General features: G+C 34.7%; 1 protein-coding gene across 2 annotated transcripts in view; it reads right to left on the reverse strand.

Annotated features, from left to right (window-relative positions):
- The window catches only part of PNPT1 (polyribonucleotide nucleotidyltransferase 1), a 48,959-nt gene that overhangs the window by 7,700 nt on the left and 17,154 nt on the right, over positions 1–24,105 (reverse strand). For both annotated transcript variants that reach the window (XM_063078297.1, XM_063078296.1), the window contains 12 exons: positions 22,567–22,663; positions 21,997–22,099; positions 12,581–12,651; positions 10,398–10,434; positions 8,448–8,514; positions 8,275–8,364; positions 7,213–7,266; positions 2,439–2,545; positions 1,609–1,680; positions 1,452–1,515; positions 967–1,050; positions 561–644 (listed from right to left, as the gene is read on the reverse strand). In XM_063078297.1, coding sequence (XP_062934367.1) covers positions 561–644; positions 967–1,050; positions 1,452–1,515; positions 1,609–1,680; positions 2,439–2,545; positions 7,213–7,266; positions 8,275–8,364; positions 8,448–8,514; positions 10,398–10,434; positions 12,581–12,651; positions 21,997–22,099; positions 22,567–22,663 — 930 coding nt within the window. The remainder of the gene's footprint in view (positions 1–560; positions 645–966; positions 1,051–1,451; positions 1,516–1,608; positions 1,681–2,438; positions 2,546–7,212; positions 7,267–8,274; positions 8,365–8,447; positions 8,515–10,397; positions 10,435–12,580; positions 12,652–21,996; positions 22,100–22,566; positions 22,664–24,105) is intronic.

Here is a 24,105-nt window from a genome sequence, read left to right on the forward strand (position 1 = left end):
TCTTACGCTTTAGAGTGGTGAATAGATGACTGAGGGACAAAATCATATAAGTTTCTCAATCTGAAGAACTGACTAAGGTAACTCTGCTTCTTACCCTTCTTCAACAACCTCAAAGCTGGTAAGTAGTAGGTAATCCAAACAATGCTTCCAGAAAAAAACAAATTAAAGCATATTATTTGTACACAAACTGTTTAAATGAAAGAGTCTAAATAAAACTAACTGAAAGTAGCAGAATAGTAAGAGATAATTAAAACATAAGCCATCTAAAGTGAAAAACTAAAAATTATTCTTAATGTTCAATTTAAAAATGGTGCCCAAAACAACAGCAACAACAAAACCCTGATGAACTCTTGGTTATCCTTCTTGAATTTGGTTTAGGACAATCATTTGCTCATTTATTAAGAGGCACAAAGAAAACTCACAGTAAACACGTGACATATCCTTTCCTCCTGGTCTTTATTTTTCAAAACATATTTTTGGAGCAACTCCAAAGAGATGAAATACTAAACTCACATGGTCCAGCAGTTAATGAAAAACCCCAAACTCCATACAGCTCTTACCTGTTTCAGCTTGAAGTTTTTTTAAATGATATCCACCTGGTCCAACAAATTTTGCTCGTTTTGATAATGGAACCTGAACAGTTTCTGAAATATAATACAGAGAAACATATAATTCAAACACTCAAATAAACCTAAAACATGTCCCGGTCACTCAGGATTTTTTTTTTTTTTTGCTTAGATAAATGTAAAAATATTTCACTATGAAATAGAAAAAGGTTTTGTTACTTTATTAAAATTACCAAAAAATGTCCAAGAATATCCCCCCAAATTTAAAGTATTTTAACTATAAAAATATTTAAAATATTTTTGTTTTGTGTATGGGGTAAAAAAATAAAAAAACAGTAATACACTTTCATTTATTAATGTTTATCTTATCATGAGATCAGCAATAATTTTAGTGTATTACCTACAACAGGTCCATTCTCTTTTCTAGATGCCCGAGGTTTTGAAATAGTTTTGTTCATAATCTGTAATATCTCCTTTTTTGCCACTAGAAGAGATAAAAACAGTAGAAATTATAACTATAAAAACACAAAAGTTATAAAATAAATGTAATCTGAAATAGCTACATTCCTAGTTTTCGTGGAGTAAAATCCAAACTCTTTAAGCTTAATAACCAAAGCTCTCCACATCCCATTTACCTTGAAAATTCACTTGTATTCCTTTCTGCATAATCCTAAAGAGCTGCTTAATATGTGAAAATTGAAATTTCACTGGTCTCCCACTTTGGTGGTTAGTCATGTGCCCAATAACTTAATACTTCTTGATCTAAGTTAAGTTACATGAAATTCCATTTTTTAAAGCTATATTTTATAATAAGCCTAGTGAGAATTATAATTCCCATTAACAAACTAGACCATAGTGAGAGGAGAGTCAGGCACAGTGGTTTACCTGAAGCTTGTTGAATGGCCTCCATGACAATTTTTATTGGTATTCCAGGTAGTTTAATATCAGCCTAATATAGATGAGCCAAACAAATTATATAAATATTGACTTATAACATTATTTAAGTATTACAAAAATGAAACAAAATGAGTTTTAAAAATACCTGTAATGCAGTTATTCCCTTATTAGTGCCAGCTATTTTGAAATCCATGTCACCGTTGTAATCTTCAATTCCCTTCAGGAATTTAAAAAATTATGATACAGTTTTATGTGTTTTTTTTTTTTTTTTTTTTTTTGGTGGCTGGCTGGTACAGGGATCGAACTCTAGACCTTGATATTATCAGTACCGTGCTCTTACCAACTGAGCTAACCAGCCAGCCCTCAGTTTTAAACAAAAACAAAATTCACCCTTAGTCACTGTAGAAGAATTTCTAAAAATAGCTTTAGAAGTAAACCATGTCCTCTAAGATCAAACACAAAGAAATATCTTCTAGGGCTGGCCTGTGGCTCACTCGAGAGAGTGTGGTGCTGATAACACCAAGGCTGTTGGTTCGGATCCCATATAGGGATGGCTGGTTAGCTCACTGGGTGAGCGTGGTGCTGACAACACCAAATCAAGGGTTAAGATCCCCTTACCGATCATCTTTAAAAAAAAAAAAAAAAAAAAGAAAAAGAAATATCTCCTACATTAACTATTGCTTCCAATTTGTGACTTTTAAAGCCAAAAATATTTTCATCAGAAATATCACTTTATTTTTAGATCATGTCTCCCCCCCAATAAGTGCATAAGGATTAATTTTCAATTTTCCTAAAGAAAACTGTTGTAGATACTTGTATAGTCTTCACCATTAAATACTTGAAACTGGAGGGGCTGGCTGGTTAGCTCAGTTAGTCAAAGTACAGTGTTTTAACACCAAGGTCAAGATTTTAGCTCCCTATACCAGCCAGCTGCCAACCCCGCCAAAAAAAAATTGAAACTGGGAATATACTTGCCAGAATATCTGTCAGCAAACGATAATCTTCTATTTCACCTTTCTCATTATTGTTTTTGGTGACCAATCCTACTGCTACACCTGCAACCGCCGATGAAATTGGAACCCCTATAATTGAAAAAAGAACTTCTGTTTGTAATGTGTACATCAGCTTAACACATGTATTTATCATTCTACTGACATTTATTTTAATGATAAGTGGATGGTGTTCTCTAAATTGACAATCACCAAAGTTGAGTTGGAAAGGTCTTAAGAAGTCATCTAACTACCTCATGTCTTTTTGAACAATTTTTAGTCTGGCTGGTCACTTGGTTAGGAATAAAATAAAACAAAACAATTTTCATAGGTGATCACTGTACTTGGCAAAAACCTCTCTAATAATAGCATACTTTGTAACTATTAAATCATCCATTGCTTTGTCCTTTTGCTTTTGCTGTCACCACCTTTTTGTTGAAAAGTAACCATGTATTTGGTAAATTCTTCTAGCCTGAACACCTAAGTTCACCACCCCCCACAGCAGCCATCATTAGTGTATCCTCCCAGAAAATTTCTCTGCACAAGTATGAATGTAAATATAATCTTTTATTTTCTTTACTCATGCATTCATACTACATGCATTCGCTATTCTGCACCTGGCCTTTTGCACTTAATAACATATCTTAGATACTGACACAGCACCACATAAAGTTCTACTTTATTCCTTTGAATGGTTGCATAGTACCACCCATAAATTTTTATAAGCCACACACAGAAGTGGTATTGCTGAGTCAAAAGGTGTGTGTATTTATACTTGTTACACTGTCAAACTGCCTTCCCAAAAGGTAGTATTTTATACTTTTACTAGCAGGATATGAGGGTGCATGTTATTCTACATTCTTATTAATTTTTGTCAAAACTTTTGATCTTTGTCAATGTAAAGGGCAAAAATTATTTTCATTTGTTTTTTATGAGTGAGGTTAAGCACTTTTTCATGTTATAAGCCTATTTATATTTCTTTTTTGGAGACTGCCTGTTCATGGCCTTCAACCATTTTTCTATTTGGTTGGTAGTCTTTTTCTAGTTGATTTATAAGAGCTCTTTCAATAAGGACAGTAGATATTTATTAAAATGTAAATATTATATTAAATAAAAGATAAATATACAATATAAAATACAGTATATTATTTCCTAGTTTGACTTTGCAAAAAAATGATTTTTTCTTCTGTGTAGAGTTTTTATTTTATTTTTATTTTTTCCACCACTATACAAATGAGTATCTGTGTAGAATTTTTAAAGTTTGTGCAATCATGGTTCCTGAATTTTGCTTAGAAAGGCTTTTCTTCTCCAAGATTTTAATAAAATTTTCCTGTGTTTCATTAAAAAAAAATGTTTACGTTTTGATCACTTGGAACTTATTTTCATATGAAGGAGTATAATAGGGATCTCATTTCATTCTCTCTAAGCAATCTCACCCACACGCATAGTTTTAACTACCACCTATAATGCTGATGACTTAAAAATCTATCCTTTCTACCTAGCTCTCTTTGCCAAGCCCTGGATCTGTATAACCAAACTGCCTATTGGACATCTCCAGAGAAATGTCCTCAAAGAACCGTAAATACTAGGGGTCTTCAAAAAGTTCACAGAAAGATTGGTATTATCTTTCAATTCTATTTTTCCACAAACTTTTTGAAGTACCCTTGTATATAAATTCAAAATTGAACCAACTCCAATTAATCCCTTTCCTCATGCATTCTCTGTCTTGGCTGAAAGCAAGTAAGGCACTCACATCAGAATTAACACTTCCTTCCTCATTTCCTATATCCCACCAAGTTACAAAGATCTGTTTAATTTATCCTCTAAATTTTTTTTTTTTTTTTTTTTTTTTAAAGATGACCGGTAAGGGGATCTTAACCCTTGACTTGGTGTTGTCAGCACCACACTCAGCAAGTGAACAACCAGCCATCCCTATATGGGATCTGAACCCGTTGCCTTGGTGTTATCAGCACCACACTCTCCCGAGTGAGCCACGGGCCAGCCCCTATCCTCTAAATTTTTTAGCAAGTTGTCCTTTCTCCTAAATATTGAAATACTTATTGCTACTCCTTTAGTCCACATCATTTCTCGCCCTAGCAACAATCTCCCCATCTTGCTTTCCAGATTTTAGTCTGTCACCTCATCTTCTAGTCTCTTCTACCTCATCATCTAAGCTAGGAGAAACTACCTAAAAACAAGAAAAAAAGCATATTGAAATCATGCTAGTCTTTTACATAAAATTCTTCAAGTTACCCATTAACTGATTCCAGGAACTTTTTATACATACTCTATGGTCAAAACAGTTTGGTAAATATTATATATCCTGTTTGTAGAGATTCAGTATTCACATTAGCATATTAAAATTTAACCCATATTAAATAAACCTGCTTAACCTTGCTCAACCTTACTCTACAAAAGAATTTTTTTTTTCATGGTATATAATAATCAACATCCTGTGGAACACTATTCCATGGAATACTGAGTTGGAAAAATGCTAGCTTTAAGTCCAAACTCCTTAGTATTACAATAACCTTCAAAATCTAGTTCCAGTTTATTACTTCAACACTTCCTTTAAAAACCGTCTAGAAACACACTATACTGTTTCATGACTTTGTACGTGCTGTTCCTTTCATGCGAAATACTGACGGGCCCTGCTCCTAATATGCCTGGTCAACAACTACTCAACCTGTAAATGTCTATTTTTAGTTGGGAATAACTAACCAACCTTTAAACCAGATGAAATGTAGTGGTCTCTATGAGCCAGTTACCCTCAACTTAGTTCATCATTCACCCTTGTGTCCCTTGTACATGTTTGTATTATCTCTTTGATCTGTTAATTTCTTTGTCTATTTGTTCTCACACCTTTAAGTTTTTAAAAAATGGGTACCATTTGTATCTCTGGGGCATAGGACAGTCTGACTTAGGGCATGGCAGGCCCTCATGTGTTTGCATTGAATTGTATACCCTTTGTTGGCCCTTCCCATAGGACTTGATACTCCTCCTTGTCAAATTTAATGTTTTTATATATTTGGCTCCATATTTTTTATCCTGTTAAGATTTTTTTTAAGAGATTAATTTTGTCATTTACTAAGTTAATCACCCATTCCTTTTTGTCAATATCCTTTTTATAGGCAGGCTAGTCTTCTCAGTTAACGCAATAACAAAAACATTGAAAGGGACAAGGTCGAGGATGAAGCATCCTCAAGTACTCTGTTTGAAACCTTCTGACCTGCTGGTCAGCTTAACCAGGCCCCTTTGCTTATCCTTCAACAAGTTTTGAATGGTGTGTGACATCTAGTCTAAATGTCTGTATCCTTTGCACAAAGATATCATAAACTGTCAAGCTGAATTCTAGATTTACTGCATGAATGGCACTTACTCCCACTCCAAATCTAGTAATTTTTTTCAAAAACAGAAAATGAGTTTACTATGGCATGACTTATTTTTGATAAGCCCCTTCTGGCTCCTTCTCTCAGTAGCTACCTTACTTTCTAAAATACTTATAAACCATTCTTTTTATAAACTGTTTAAGAGTCTTGTCAAGGGTCACTGTCAAGTTCACTGGGTTATACTTTACAGAAAATACTTCTTTTCCAAAAATAAGAACTTTTCTGTTCTTGGTATGCCAGTCTTCATGATTTCTCAAAGACTGCCAGCATGGTTCAGTAATCTCATCCTGAAGTCTTCATCATTACCTAGGATGGGTTTTTGTCTAGACCAAAAGATCTGATTCATTTAAACAGTTGAAGACTCTCTTATGATGTCTTCTTTCACATTTCAGTTCACCCTTTTCAGGATTTGTTCTGTTTTCCAATATGAGATTTGGAAGACTAAGAAAGGCAAGCACCATGAGGACAAGAACAGTTTTATTCACCACATCTCAAGAACTTGGATCAGTGCCACATAGGTGGCACATAGTAAACATTTGAATGAATGCATGGAGATGAAAAATAGTAACGGCATTTTTTTTTACCAGCTACCTTAAATATCAGACTATGTTTTCCTTCACTGAATACAACCAGAAGAGTATGTTTAGCATTTTTTTCCTTTGGCCTGTTCTAAGTTTTAGTTTTTTCTAGATAATATTATTAAATACACCATTTTTTCATTTCATCCTTGGTTATATCTTCCTTTCCATCTTTCATACTTGTACTGTAAATGTGTGAACTTAACAGAGAACTCCTTGTGTGGCTTCTTTAGTTTCTCTAGTTTCCTCTTCCCTTTCTTCTCAAATAGCATCATTGGTGATTATTTGGCAGAAATTAGTTTTGAGAGCCTCCTAACACACTCTTTTCCCTTTTGGTGTTTCATACCCAGGGATTATACAGAACCACTCATAGTCTGCTTTCCTAAAATTGTGTATACACTTCTGAGTGGCATTATTCTTCCTGCGGCTTGTATAAATTGACTGGAAGATTACATGGTTGCTTTCTCTTATGGCTCCTAATACTTCTGCTTATTAGTCAAAACTTCTTTGGTTACTGGAATCAATTCTGTAGCTCTCTACCTTTTAGATGGTGAGAAAGTTCACTGATTCCCTAGGCAAGTAAATAGTTTTTGGTATAATGCTTTTAGTTAAAAAGAAAAATTCCAGAAGATATCTGGATATTTGAAGCTCCACTTTGCATCTATCTTGCCTCTGGCCTGGTTTGGTTATCTGTAATCTGACTTCAAATCTTACTAAAATCCAGTTTTAAAAAAATCTTAAACTAATCAGGTATGTACAAAGTGTTAGCAGTTTTGAGACATAATTCTTTTACCTGCATCCATTAATGCTAAACTTCCACCACATGCAGATGCCATAGATGATGACCCTACAGAAAGAAAAAAACACTTGCTTTATAATATACTAATTTTTTAAAATGTAGAAGATTGTTACTTTTGGTTATTTCCTTACAAATATTCAAAGATAACATAAATATTCAATAGTCTTTTCTTCCTTGTTTTCAAAAGCTCTTCTAAGTCACAAACTCCAGGGCTGCATGGTCCAATATGATAGCCACATGTGGCTACTTAAATTGAAATTAATTGAAATAAATTTAGTTCCTCAACTGCAGAGCAAATATATAAAGGATTTCCATCATCACAAAAAGTTCTGCTGGACAGTACTGCTATAGAAATTCTATTCTAAGAAACCTCCCAGAAGGACTAGCATACCTCTTTTGTCGCCTTAATCAGAAGGCAGTTAAGATACAGGGCTCTGGCTCTCTGGTTGGGCCATAATCTCATTAGACTAGTTATACCCAGTAAAGAACAGAAAAGTCTTTAGTTTAAATTCTGAGCATACTTTGGTGTTTTTCTTTTAAAATCTGTGATCATCTGATCGATGTCTGCTACACCTTTAAGAACTCTGTGCTCTTTCTGCCTTCAATGACTGCACCTTGCCTTGACCAATGGACTGATTTTTTAAAAATTTAAATCTGACCTTTTAGTCCAGCCTCCCTCTGTAGTGTCCACTTATTATTCATCTGTGACATGTGACAGGTGTCCCCTGTCTAATGGCTCACTCTATTTTGGCCCTTCCTCTCTCCAAACCAGTCTTGAATTGTGTTAGTTTATAGAAATAAAGAAACAAATAACCCAAACTGAATATACTATAACTGATACATAAGGGAAAATACCTGTTTTACACTGCTTTCAAAACAACTCATTAGCAAAGAAGAGAGATTCAGACAAGTATGATTAACTAAACACATTTTTCTCTTGCAATAGGCTTGGGCCCTGGATCATAGATATATAATATAACTGTACTTTTGAGAAGTTAAGAATATAACAAGAAATCTGGTCTTTTCTATTAGGAAAGAAATTTCTTAATACCTTACCATTTGACTCTAGAACTTCAGATGTGACTCTTATGGTGAAAGGAAAATCTCTGGGAATAACAGGATACAAAGCTTTCTCAGCAAGAGCACCTAAATTAAAATAGAAAACAATAAGCAAAAAATGTACTAAGTCTCTGCAGAAACAACATGCATGTTTACAGATTTATACTCACCATGCCCAAGTTCTCTTCTATTTACACCAGTGACTTTGCCAATTTCATTAGTTGCATAAGGAGGAAACTTAAAAAAAAAAAAAATTACATTCACATATGTACAGAAAATGTCTGGTGTAAATCTACACTATATATCAAATTGCTTAAAGTAGCTATTTCTACTGTGTAAGTGAATTAAGGGGTGAGAAGTGAATGGTTGTAAGGTTTCACACCATAAATTTCCATAATGTTTAAATTATTAACAACAAAATATTATATTTTTATAATAAGAAAAAATACGTCCATATTTGAAAAGAAGTACATTTTGAGGACACAGATCTTTTCTATAAAAATTTTATTTCAGCCACAGATTGTAAACTGTTTTATTTGATGGATATGTTATCCTAAAGGAATATGAATTAGTTGTGATATTTAAAAATTGGGAAATTTCCCATAAAAATCTGGAATTCCAAATTAACAATTTAAAAAAAAAAAAAAAAAAAAGAACAATGGAGTATGAATATGATAAAGCCTCAAGAACCAGCAGCCAATTTGCAGGCAATAGAGAGGACAGAAGAACATGTGGATCATGCCATGTGTATAATCAGCAATACCCAAACTGATGGGGGACTATACAGGTTAAATGGCTCTGAGACTTCGGCAGATAAAATGTAAAGAAAACAAAATAATGGAAGAAAAAACATGTAGATTAGAAGAGACTCAAAGAAATATAAAATTAAAAATAATGGACAAGACTAAATGATGGTATGTGGGAGATGTACAGTGAAAATACAAGAAAGTGATTACTATAAACTTAGGAGAGCAGTTAGGAGAGAAAGGGTGTTGAGAATGGTATGAAAAACATGAAGGGGCTTCTGAGGTGGCTGGCCATGTTCTATTTCCTGGTGGTAGTGATTACAAGGGTGTTTGCCTTATAAAACCCCATTAAGCCATGTGTTGTTTTAAATGATTTTCAGTATCTATACTTAATTTGATAATAAAAAGGTTTAAAAAAATGGGATAACATGGCAGTAATGGCTGATCTCCTTCTCCAGCTCCCTCCCCCACCCCTCTACCCAATAATCAGCTAGAGCTGCATTTTCCATGGCTGCCCTTTTTAGATTGCCATGTGCTCTCCAGCTCATGACAAAGGATGTACTTTCCTCAATTACAATTCCTCTCTTGCTTCTGTAGCATCTGGGTATATCCAAAACAGGATATTTATAAAGGATTCAGACCTATGTGCATTTCCAGATTTATGGATATTCTGTGGCATATACTTCCTACATAAATGTATCTCTACTGATTATAGCAGTTTCAAAAAAACTGAAATGTTGGGATTCTGGGAAGCCAACAAGGGTTGCTTGAGAGTGAAGTGACTTGCTACTTCACACTAGCCTACCACGGTGTATACTTCAAATAATAAAATTAAAACTACTATATGTTATGTCTGGTCCCTTAGGATTAGTTGTGAATAAAGTCAATGACAGACTCAATTATACATAATGATTTCATATAAAGCAACTTAATATCAAATAACTCAGATCTTTTACTACTAATCAACTAAGTAAAAATATGAACACTTAAGTAACTAGCAGGGGAAGGTGATATCAGTTGAGATATTTGAAAAGTTCCACTTTTGTTTGGTATACTGTGTACAGGTACAACTTTTGTCAAAAACAACATCACTGGGAGGAGGGAACAACATTGTCTGCTACACTCTTTAGCTTTTATGTATGTCTTAGAGCAGGAAGTTGTTGACTGGAAAACTTCTACTTATCTCTCTAAATCCCTTCTGTATGCAATAAAATGACAGCCCCAAATCAAACTTAACAGATAAACTAGCACAGTAAAATGTTGATGGTAGAACCCAGGTATTAGGTATATGAGTATTCACTGTAAAGTTCGTTCAATTTTGCTGTATCCTGGATATTTTTCAAAATAAAATGTTGGGAAAAAAATTCACCTTACCTCATAGTGCAGCATGAAATTTTTATCTTTTATCCCACTATAAACAAAAGATATAATATTAAAAACATTATATGAATACAAACAAATTTATTTCAACAAACTAATAAAGATTTAATGGGATTTTAAAAAACAATTGGGGATTAATGAGAATTGTTTTGAAACTAAAAACCAGAAGAATTAGAAGGATGAATGAAAGACAGTATTTTTCCTAGGCATATGAACGAATTCTACACAGATTTAGGAAAACAATTTTCCCTTAAATATGAACGCTTAAATATCCAGATTTAAATACTAAGACAGTAGACATATATTTTTAAGCATTAATAAGTACTGAGAAAATCCTGAAAGTTATAAACCACATTAGTTAAATTCAGAGTTACAATCTTTCTCCCAGTCAACATGTGAAATGAAGATTAGTAACTGAAATGACAGAGAAGAAAGCAATCAGAAGATCTGACAGGCAAAGATCTTTTCAGGGTTTGAAAGAATTGTTGTGAAAGTATCTACAAAAATGGGGAAAAATAAGAAGAAACAATTCCTGGAAGCAGGGAACCAGATTTACCTATGAAAAGACAGGCACATAACAGGGTCTTAGCACAAATAGCACCCCTTTGGATGGAATTACAAAAGGCACCAGTCAGTGCAGAGGATTTAGAAAAAGTCCTGGCATGGGGCAGAATCTGCATAACCATAAACTGCAGTCTTGGAAAAAGAAACCAAACTCCTTCAGAAGACTAAAGGAATCACAGATTTTGTGGGCTAGAAAGTAAGATACGGATCACTAGCCCAGTACCTCCATTTTACAAGAAAAGAAGACCAAAGGCCAGTGTGGCTGAGTGATGTGTGTGTCCCCTCATTTACACAGGTTACAGACCTAAGACTAGAACATATGAAGAAGCCCTGGCTAAGCCCAGTGCTCTTGCTTATTAAGCGGGTTGTCTCCTAGAAGAGAAAGGAGTCACAGTGAAGAAGGGCAGCATAACCAAGTTTTGGCCCAGATAGGAATATAAAATTTCGACAAAGTATAAGTTTCCAAAAAAGGACTATTAGGATGAGCATTCCAGGCTTTTACACACAGCTATACAGTCAATTTAATCAGACACATGAATAATAATTAGGGTAGCTATCCTGAAAATACTGGGGATTATCCTCATCATTTAGGCAGCAGGAAGAGAGAGGCAGAGTCCTGTGGTCTTTTTAGACCCTTAACTAGGTGCCTTGGGTTAAATGTCCTCCCAAAACTTAGTTCCCACTGTAAATGTGGAGAGTAGGAAATCCTATTATGGTTATAGAAAGGTGGGGCCTTGAAGAGGGGGTTAGATTATAGGACCAGGTTGTAGTGAATGGATTAATAATGCTGGTCAGGGGTGTGGCTCTGAGGGTTTTAGAAGGAAAGTTCATGAGAAGTTTGCTTTTTCTGCTCTGCCATTTTCACAATGTGACATCCTGCTGTCACTGTCACCACCACCAAGGCTTTGTGTTCCCAAATATGTTCCCTGGACTTTGGACTTCCCAGTCTCTGAAACTGTAAGCAATACATTTTGTTTTCTTTATAAATCCCCCAGTTCCATGTATTTTGTTATAAGCAACAGAAATGGACTAATACACTAGGGAAAGGGAAGCAGCCCTATTAGGCACAAAGAATTGGTTATGAGTCCCAGGACTCTCATGCAGTAATGTTGGTAAGGACTGTAATACAGAGTCTCATCATCTAAAAGTGAACAACATGATTTTACTGTTAAATTTTTAGGAACAGGGGAGGAGAGCCAAGTGTTTCTGAACACAAAATCACAATGTGGCTTGGGATTAGACAAGGTTTTTTCATTAACAGCCTCCAGATTATTTTTAGCAACCTGGAATATTTGTCTATTTATTTGCTTTCTTGTTTGGCATAGAAAAACCCACCCATTCAAGATTACCCAGAAATCTGTCCTGAGAAATATTCTAGAGACAAAGAATTAACTAAATGTGTTAAGATTAAGGAATTGAATGCTTTACCAATATTTGTTTCAAACTAATGATTCAGAAGACAATATAGCACAATAACCCCCCCACCTCAAAATCACAACTACGTAAACAGAAAAATGAAGTACAGAGATACAAGTTAAAAAAAGCAATAATGACTACTAGTATACCACATGAGTTTCAATTATATACTGGAACATCATAAAAACATAACTTACTTTATAGCTGTTATAATTCGATCTGACTTTAAACTGGATTCTAATGAATCAAATGTAACAGTACAAAGCACCTAAAAAAAGAAGAAAAAAATTCCTCAGGCAAACTAACAACAAAGATAAAAAAAAAAAAAAAACTAAAAATATGTGAAGAACACAAATAGCTCTTAAAATTTTTTCTTAAATGGGATAAATACATTCCATACAAAGCTTGTCCTAGTACTTAATACAGTAAACACTTATTCATTTTATAAGTATTCAAGCTATGTGTAAACCTCAACAATCCAAAAATATCATATAGAGTACATATGAAAGCACTGCACTAGATTTCCTGGGGAAGGCAGACAGGGAGAGGAAGGAATATTTATAAAAATTATGTACTAGTCCACAGAAGAAGCCTCATTAAAGGCTCAGCCAATAAAACTGCCTGCTTTAAAAAAATCGATCTTCTTTGGATGGACATAACAATAACATAATCCAGAGACTCTACAATGTATCATTCACAAAGTCTAGAATACAAGCTACTAAGAAACAGGATACAGGGCCCATTCTAAAGAGAAAAGACAATGAATGGAGACTGAACCTGAGTTCATTAAGATGTTTGATTAACAGACAAAGATTTTCAACAGGTGTTATCATTATATTCAAAGACATAAAAAAGAATGACGGAAATTCTAGAACTGAAAAATATCTCATAATGGAAAGATGACAAGCGTCAAGGAGCATAAAGATGGATTAATGGAAATTGCCCAATCCAAAGAAGAGGGGAAAAGAGAACATAGTCTCAGGGAATCAAAAGGAATAACTTACATGTACTTGAAATCCCAGCAGGAGAGAAGAGAGAATGAGGGAGGAAAAAATTTTTGAAGAAATTATGGCTGAGCCACTGAGGAAGCCCCAGGCAGATAGAAAACCCAGGCAGTTGCTGCCACTACTCAGCCTAACTTCACAGAAGGCTGGACCCTGCACCACCGCCACAGAGGAGGCCCCAGACAGGCAGAAAACCCAGGCAGCCACCACTGCTGCACCGCCCTGGCCACACAGAAGGTAGGACCCCACATTGCCGCTATTGTGAAGGCCTTGCACAGACACAACAGCCACCACCACAGTTTCTGCTACAAGAATGGCTTGCTGCCACAGTAATGTCCTGGAATACTGTACAGGTGGTCCACTGCATATATGATTTCACTGACACAAGGAGAGTCACTTGAGGAGCCTGGAAAAAGAAGAAGTTTTTCTCCTTAAAGCCCACTTTAGAGTAAAAGAAGAAGCAACTGATCTACCAGATGACCCGAAATCAATGTAGAGATACTAGAAATATGAAAAAATGAGAGAATATGACACCATCAAAGGAATTTAGTAACTCTCAAGTGCCAGACACTACAGGACAAGAAACCCTTGAAATGACTGAAAAGAATTCAGAGTAAATATCTTAAGGAAACTCAATGAGATAAGAAATGAATTAGACAAACAATGAAATGAGAAAAAATATACAGGACATGAAGGAGGAAATTTACAAAGAGATTAATACCTTAAAAAAGAATGCAGCAGAACTCCTGGAACTGAAAGGTTCATTCAATGAAATAAAAAACACAACTGAGAGCTTAACTTGCAGATTAGAGCAACTAGAAGAAAGAATTTCCAAACTCTAAGATGGTCTTTGTGAAATAACCCAGGCAGAGGGAAAAAAGGAAAAAAGAATTTTAAAAATGAAGAAAGTCTAAGAGAGCTAGTAGATGACCTTAAGCGCACAAACATCCAAATCATGGGTATTCCAGAAGGGGAGGATAAAGGAAAAGGCACTGAAAAACTATTCAATGAAATAATAACAGAAAACTTCTCAGGTTATAGGGAGAGATACAGAACTTCAGATCCAGGAAGCTCAAAGATCCCCAAACAGATTCAATCCAAAAAGATCCTCTCCAAGACACATTACAGTCAAAGTGGCAAAGCTCAAAGACAAAGAGAGAATCCTAAAAACAGCAAGAGAAAAGTGTCAAGTCACTTAGGACGGAGCCCCCATCACATTTACAGCAGACATCTCTATAGGCAAGAAGCAAATGGGATGATATATTCAAAACACTAAAAGAAAAAAATCTGCCAGCCAAGAATACTATACCCAGAAAGGGTATCCATCAGAAATGAGGGAGAAATAGTTTATTTCCCAGATAAACAAAAACCGTGGGACTGCATCACCACACACCAGCCCTGCAGGTAATTCTCAAGGAAATCCTGCATCTGGAAACTAAAAAAAAAAATCACTACCGTGAATACACAAGAAAGAACAAAACTCACTGGTAAAACACATATGCAAATGAGAAAGAATAAAGACACTAAATCTTATCACTTCAAAAAAACCTAACAAACATTGAAGACAAATAATAAAATGGGAAGTAAGGAAAAAAGACACTTAAAACAACCAAACAAAAAGTGATAAAGTGCCAGGAATTAGATAATACCTCTCCATAACAACCCTAAATGTAAATGGATTAAACTCCCCACTCAAAAGACACAGACTGACGGATTAGATCGAAAAGCTAGAACCAACTATATGCTGTCTTCAACAGACTCATCTCACCAGCAGAGACGCACACTGGCTAATAGTGAAGGGATGAAAAAAGATATACATGCAAATGGAAACCAAAACCAAGCAGGAGTAGCTCTTCTTATATTGGATAAAATAGACTTTAAACCAAAAACCATACAAAGAGAGAAAGAAGGACACTATATAATGATAAAGGGATCGATCCAGCAAGAAGACAGCAATCATAAACACATATATAAACAACATAGGAGCATCCAGATATATAAAGCTAACACTATTAGACATAAGAGATAGACCCCAATATGAAAATAGTGGCAGAGAAAAAGAAAGAGATAGACCCCAGTACAATAATAGCGGCAGACCTGAATGACCCTCCTCTTCATTAGACAGATTATCCAGGCAATAAATCAATAAAGAAACAAAGGATTTAAAAATATGCTTTAGGGCCGGCCCGTGGCTCACTTGGGAGAGTGCGGTGCTGATAACACCAAGGCCATGGGTTCGGATCCCATATAGGGATGGCCAGTTTGCTCACTGGCTGAGCGTGGTGCTGACAACACCAAGTCAAGGGTTAAGATCCTCTTACCGGTCATCTTTAAAAAAAACAACAACAACAAAAAAAAACTCTTTAGATCAACTGGACCTGGCAGATATTGACAGAACATTTCATCGAACAACTACAGAATATAAATTCTTCTCATCACCACATCAAACATTCTCGAAGACACACCACATGCTAGGTCACAAAGCAAGTCTCAATAACTTTAAAAAGACTGAAATCATGTCAAGTATCTTTTCAGACCACTATGGATTAAAACTGGAAATTAATAACAAGAAAAACTCAGGACTCTATACAAATACATGGAAATAAAACAATAGGATCCTAAATGACCTATGGGTCCAAGAAGAAATTAAACAGGAAATCAAAAAATTTCTAGAAACCAGTGAAAATAAAGACCAAAACCTGTGGGATACTGCAAAAGCAGTATTAAGAGGGAAGTTTATAGCAATAAATGCTTACATCATAAAAATAGAAAGATTTCAAGTAAACATCCTACTGCTATACCTCAAAGAACTATAGAACCAAAACAATCCAATCCGAAAGTTAGTAGATGGAAAGAAATAAATGAAAAAGGAGACATTACTCCTGATACCACAGAAATACAAAAAAATCCCTAGAGGCAATTACAAAGAACTCTACACCAACAAATTTGAAAACCTGTATGAAATGGGTAAATTTCTGGACATATACAAACTACCAAGACTGAACCAAGAAGAAACAGAAAACCTGAATAACAAGCAATGAGACTGAAGCAGTAATCAGCAGTCTCCCAACCAAGAAAAGCCTAGGACTGGATGGCTTTACTGCTGAATTCTATTATAATGTTAAAGAGGAATTAATACCAATTCTTTAAAAACCATTCCTAAAAACTGATACAGAGGCCACTCTCCCAACTCATTCTATTAGACCAGCATCACCCTGATACCCAAACCAAAGATACAACAAAAAAAGAAAACTACAGGCCTATATCTCTGATGAACATACATGCAAAAATCCTCAACAAAATACAATACTAGTAATCAGAATACAGCAATGCATCAAAAAAATTATACACCATGATCAAGTGGGATTTATCCCAGAGATGCAAGGATGGTTCAACATACAGAAGTCAATAAATGTGATACATAACATCAACAAAATCAACAACAAAAACCATATGATTATCTCAAATCGATGCAGAAAAAGCATTCGACAAAATTCAACATCGCTTCATGATAAAGACTATCAGCAAACTGGTATAGAAGGAAAGTATCTGAACACAATAAAAACCATTTACCCACCGCCACCATTAGCATACCACCAGTATCATTTGCCCACCACCAGTATCACCCTAAACGGGGAAAAACTGAAGGCTTTTCCCTTAAGAACAAGAACAAGACAAGGATGACCACTATCACCACTTCTATTTAACATAGTATTGGAAGTACTAGCCAGAGCAGTCAGACAAGAGAGAGAAATAAAGGGCATCCAGATTTGAAAAGACAAAGTCAAACTGTTCCTGTCTGCAGAGGACTGACCCTATATACAGAAAAACCTAAAGACTCTATGAAAAAACTCCTAGAGCTGAATAATAATTTCAATAATGTTGCAGGATATAAAATCAATGACCCAAAATCAGTTGTGTTTATATTCTCCAATAAGGAACCAACAGAAAGAGAAATCAAGAAAGTAAGCCCATTTACAATAGTCATAAAAAAATGAAATAAAATACCTAGCAATCAATTTAACCAAGGAGGAGAAAGATCTCTACAATGAGAACTACAAACCACTACTGAAAGAGATTAAAGACACAGAAAGATGGAAAAACATTCCATGATCTTGGATTAGAAGAATTAACATTGTGAAAATGTCCATACTACCCAAAGTGATCTACAGATTCAATGCAAACCCCATCAAAATACCAATGACATTCTTCACGGAAATGGAAAAAACAATCTTAACATTCATATGGAACAAAAGAACCCGAACAGCCAAAGCAATCCTGAGCAAAAAAAATAAAGCCAGTGGCATAACACAAACTGACTACAAATTATACTACAAAGCTATAGTAACCAAAACAGCATGGTACTGACATAAAAATAGACACTCAAACCAGCAGAGTAGAACAGAGAACCTAGAAATCACCCCACAAACTTTCAGCCAATTGATATTTGACAAGAGCAACAAAAACATACATTAGGGAAAAGACTGCCTCTTCAATAAGTGCTGCTGGGAAAACTGGATATCCATATGCAGAAGAATGAAAGTAGACATACACTTCTCACCATACCAAACTCAACTCAAAATGGATTAAAGACTTTAGTATAAGACCTGAAACTGTAAAACTACTAAGGGAAAATACAGAAGAAGCAGTTCAGGACCTAGGTTTGGGCATAGACTTTATGAACAAGAGCCCCAAACCACAAGAAAAAGAGAAAAAATAAACAAATGGGACTATATCAACCTGAAAAGCTTCTGCACACCAAAGGAAACAATCAACAGAATGAAACAACCACCTACAGAGCGGGAGAAAATATCTGGAAACTATACATCTGACAAGGGATTAGTATCCAGAATATACAAGGAAATCAACCAATTACACAGTAAAAAAAACAAATAACCTAATTAAAAAGTGGGCGAAGGAGCTGAATAGACATTTTTTTCCAAGGAAGACACACAAATGGCCAACAGGTACATGAAAAAATGTTCAACATTACTAATCGTCAGAAAATGGAAATTAAACCCACATTAAGATATCATCTCACCCCAGTTAAACTGCCTATAACCAAAAAGACGGAGAATAGCAAATGCTGGCGAGGATGCTGAGAGGGAGGAACTCTCCCACACTGCTGGTGGGTTATAAATTAGCACAGCCACTACAGAAAATATTATGGAGGTTTCTCAAACAACTACAGATAGATCTACCATACAATCCAGCAATCCCACTTCTAGGAATATATCCAAAAGAATGGAAATCATGTTGAAAGGATACATGCACTCCCATGTTCATTGCAGCTCTATTTACAATAGTCAAGATATGGAATTAGCCTAAATTTCTATCAAGGGATGAGTGCATAAGGAAAATATGGTATATATACACTATGGAATACTACTCTGCCGTAAAAGAATGAAATTCTGTCACTCAGAGCAACATGGATGAGCTTGGAGAAAATTATGTTAAGTGAAATAAACCAGGCAGAGGGAAAAATATCTCATGTCCTCACTTATAAGTGGGAGCTAAGAGAGAAAGAAGGAAAGATAGACCACAGTGGTGTGTTGGACTTGGAGAAGGAGAGAACATACCTAGGGTTACTAGGAGACGGGGTAGGGGAAAGGAGATCAGGCAAAGGTTGGGTAGGGGACACAGGGAATAATTGCAATTTGTGGCAATGGGTATAATGATAGTATTGATCTGATTATTATGTCTTGGACACAGGTGGTAATGGTCAGCTTTGTGCCCCATGAATATGCATAATCAGTTAAAAAAAAGGAAAGAATGGGTATAATTTCTGAAGTTTGATGAAAGACACAATTTACAGATTCGAGGTCAGGAAACTCTTAGCAGGATAAACCCAAAGAAAATCACACCTTTCCACGGTCATATTGCTGAAAACCTAAGACAAACTGCAAATCTTAAAAGTACCCACATGAAAACAACAAATAACATATAGAAAATGATTTAAATGCAACTTTGCTTATCATCAGAAAAAAATGGAGAAGAAAACACATTGAAACATCCTTAAGTGCTAAAAGAAAAAAGCATCAACCCAGAATTCTATACTTGGCAAAAAATTCTTTATAAATAAAAATTTTAAAAAAGACATTTTCAGGGCCGGCCTGTGGCTCACTCGGGAGAGTGTGGTGCTGATAACACCAAGGCCGCGGGTTCGGATCCTATATAGGGATGGCTGGTTAACTCACTGGCTGAGCATGGTGCTGACGACACCAAGCGGAGGGTTGAGATCCCCTTACTGGTCATCTTTAAAAAAAAAAAAAAAAAAAAAAAAGACATTTTCAAATAAAGGAAAAATAGGAATTTGCTCTCAGAAGACCCATAGGAAAGTATTAAAGTCTTTTCAGACTGAAGGGAAATAACACAGATGGAAACTTGGATCTTTAGGAAAGGATAAAAAAGCATCAGAAATGGTAAATATGTGGTTCAATATAAAAGACTATCTTTTTCCTCTTAAATTTTTAAAAATACATATCATTGTTAGATTGGTTGGATAGCTCAGTTGGTTAGAGCACAGCCTTATAACACCAAGGTCATGGGTTTGGATCCCCATACTGGCCAGCTGCCAAAAAACAATAAAAATAAAAATAAAATAAAATAAAATACATATCATCATTTAAAATAAACATAATACTGCCTTGTGGTGTCTATGACATATATACATGTAACTCACTTGTCAACTACAGCAAAAAGAATTGAAAGGAGGGGAAAATGGATCTAAATGGTTGCAAAGTTTCTTCATTTTAGTGAAGTGGTACAAAATTAACTCTAAAATGGAATTCTAAAAAATATACGATTAATCCAAAAAGAAGGTAGAAAGTAAGAATAGAGAAACAAAACATAGAGAGGCTAAAGAAAAACAAATAATAAATGACAGACATAAAATCAATCACATTAATAATTAAACATGAATGGACTAAGCACTCCAGTGACCTGGAATTCACAAAACAATGGAAACTATAGTTTTAAAATGTATTTATAAAGTTTCAATACGATAAGGTGACATCACAAATCAGTGGGAAAAATAAATTATTAGTAAATGGTGCTGTAAAATTGGCTCACTATGGAGATTTGCACTTTATAACCATGTGCAGGAATAAATTTCAAGATTGATTAATAGTCTAAATTTGACAACTAAAACTAGCTAAAACTAATAGAAAAAGAAAAAGAAGGTGCATTATTCTGTGACGTTGAGGTAAGGAAAGATTCCTTAAATAAAACTTTAAAAATACGAACTATACACTTTGTAACACCAAGACCAAGGGTTCTGATCCTTGTACCAGCCAGCTACCAACAAACAAACAAAAACCACTTAAAAAAAATTTAAAAACCCAAATATTTGTCAAAAAATAAATAAAAATTCAAACTACAAAATTGAAAAAGGGAAGGATTAACTATAACAAAAGTAAAGATTTTAGGTTTACTCTAGACATACAGTAAGCCACCACAGGCAAAGTTAAAAGACAAGAAACAAAAAAGGAGACATATAAAGTCTGGTTTGTTACTGAAAATCATATTTAGAAACATTTTTAAAGTGGTACAAAATTAACTCTAATTAACTCTTTTCTAAGCCATATTTAGAAAAGAAAAAAATTGGCCAAAATATATGGACAGAACATTCACAAAAGAGCAATCCAGAACCAGGGCCACTATATTGCACAACTCTATGGGAGACAATCTATACAAAAATAGTGCCTTGGAGGTGTGTAGACCCCAGAGAATGGTTTATAAAGTGAACATGTTAATTGGCTATTACATGAAGACATTCTCAGCCTCACTAACAATCAGGGAAATAAATACAAACTGAAGCAACAAAATGCCACTTTGTACCTATTGGTAAAATTAAAGTAGTGATTAATGTAAGAGAAAGAGGTAGAAAGCATAATCCATATACAAAATGATGGATCTACATATAGGTAAATAAATGAACAGAAGCTGAACTAGAAAAATATGAGGGTACTTCAAAAAGTTCATGGAAAAATGTAATTAAGAGATAATACAAATCTTTCCATGAACTTTTTGTTAAATACAAGAGAGAGGGTACCTATGTAAAGAAATAGAATGGGACTGAGGTACGGGCTAAATGAAGAAAACAAATGAGAGCCTTGAAGAGACCAATAATGACAATATACCATAAACTGAGGAGTCTGAGTGATTTGATTTTGTGTATCTAAGATTTAAAGAAAAAATAAAAACACCAGATAATTCTAGAAAATGCAAACTAATTTGCAGTGACAAAAGCAGGTCAGTAGTTGCCTGAGGGGAGAGGGGAGCAGGAAGAAGGGATTATAAAGAGGCATGAGTAAACTTTTGGGGGTAATAGACATGCTCATTATCTTGACTGTGGTAACAGTTTCCCAGTAGTATACATGTGAAAACTTATCAAATCATAGACTTTAAACATGCAGTTTATTGTATGACAGTTATACCTAATAATATTGAACCCTGTTAAATATTTTTAAAAAACACATACCAGATATTAATCTAAATAAATATATTCCATATGATAAAAACCTATAGCATCTACATAGTGTACTACTATTAGATATCATTAAACAATCCTAATTCAGCAAAGAGTTGTGGCTTTTTACATATATTACCTGTGTTTGTCCCCTTTGAAATAATGCTGATCCATGAAGAGTTTTAAACATATCTATTTCACAATTTATATTCCTAAGTGAAGTCAAATCTCGACCATCACACCTATAGTAATAAAGGAAATAAGTACATAAAGCAGTGTTGGAAATCAGAAAAATCACACATCATCTCTCTATCAGGAGGTTCTCAAACCCAGCTGTGTATCATAACCCCCTGTAAAACCTTAAAAAATAATACAGATATTCGGGTTCCGCCAAAAGTCCCACTGAATCAGAATGTCTGAGGTTGTGACCTAAATATACACTGTATTGTTAAAAAGCTCTGCAGTAATTCTGATGTGGAGTCAGGGATATGAAGCACTGCTCTACACAGAAGGCCCAAGAGAGACAGTCTCACATCGACACAATTCACATACTCTTTCTTCAACAGGTGCCTATTTATAAAATAAATATTAGAATTCCTTACTGTTCACTCGAAAAAAATTAATTCCTTCCTTTGAGCAAGCTGCCACTTTCGAGGCAACTTGCAGAGACAGTGCATGCTTCAATTCCATCAAAAAAGGATATGTTTACCTTTTGTATTCATTCAAAATAATACTTCTAAAAACCTCCTTTGCAACAACATTGAAGGATTCTATTATTTCATATGGATCAACTTCTGCAAATTTTTCTATAGAAAAAGACAAATGAAAACAAAGATTTCCTCTTTTTGGAAGATAAGATTTCTCTAAAGTTCACAGCATCAAATCAATTACGGTAGTAAACCATGGGAGTTGACTTTGAACATTTAGTCCTCAGGCAAACAAAGTAGATAAATCAAATGTTCTCAAGCAAGTGAGACACAACAAGTGTTCAGTAACTCAAGTGTGTTATTATTGGGAACTTAGTTTACTTTCTACCAGAATAACAGTGTTTCGAAATCAGCTTCCTATTGTATTATATTACCTGACAGATCCAGCCAACCATATTATGAAAAGGTATAATTGAGTTTTAAGAGTAGTCACCCTCACTCTTTTGCCTTAGGAGCTTTTATCTTAATTTGCACATAAAGGAACAATTTTCCTTATATATCTTTTTATATACCAACTGTTGTTTAGCTAACATTTATCAAGTGTTTCATAAGCCAGGCAATTTACGGTTTTTTTTTTCTCTTGCTTAATGTGTGAATGACTAAATAATTAATGTTTAATACCTTATTATAGATCATAACTCTTTAGAGAACACTATTCTATGCATAATCTACTGTAGACAGAAGACATTTTTTAATGCCTTTAATCTTCATAACAACTTAGGAGGTAAATTCTATCATTATCCCCATTCTTTAGAAGAAAACAACTGAGGCTTAAAGAGGTGGAGTAAACTGAGATTACACAGCTAGTAACTGACACAGCTGTGACCTGAATACAGATCTGTTTGCTTCAAAGGCTTATGCTTTTAGATGATAAGCTATTCTACCTTACTGATTAATTTATGCCAAGTTTTAAGTAGTGTTCTCTCAAGTGTTTGGTTTATTAAATATAACTTTATTTTATTATTATTTTTTTAAAAAGATGACTGGTAAGGGGATCTTAACCCTTGACTTGGTGTTATCAGCACCACGCTCTCCCATGTGAGCTAACTGGCCATCCCTATATACAGGGATCCGAACCCATGGCCTTGGTGTTATCAGCACCACACTCTCCCAAGGCAGCCATGTGCTGGCCCTTAAATATAGCTTTAAAGTAACCAAAACATAAGAAATGGCCACAGAAAGAGAAATATATATTAATTATTGTATCGTCATTAGGCAAGAATAATTTTTAATATTACACTTTAATATGAACTTTTATGCTTTAACTGGGTTGCGTTTGGAAAGGAAAACAATTAGAAACAAAGCATTTAAAGTATTAACCTATCAACCTAGAGAGTCAAAGAGATATTCTATTATGTATAATACAAACACAAAATCACTTTTCTTTTTAAATGAGGAATTTTGTGCTATACAACTTCTCAGTCCTAATAAACAGGATGAAATGTAATGAGAAAGAACTAAACTTTTTCAAAGACAATTATAGGTAATGGCCCTAATTTCAATGCTAACAGCAGAATTCTATTGTTTTGTTTTGTTTTTTC

This window comes from Cynocephalus volans, chromosome 14 (genome assembly GCF_027409185.1).
Source record: "Cynocephalus volans isolate mCynVol1 chromosome 14, mCynVol1.pri, whole genome shotgun sequence".
In the NCBI taxonomy this organism is placed as follows: Eukaryota; Metazoa; Chordata; class Mammalia; order Dermoptera; family Cynocephalidae; genus Cynocephalus; species Cynocephalus volans.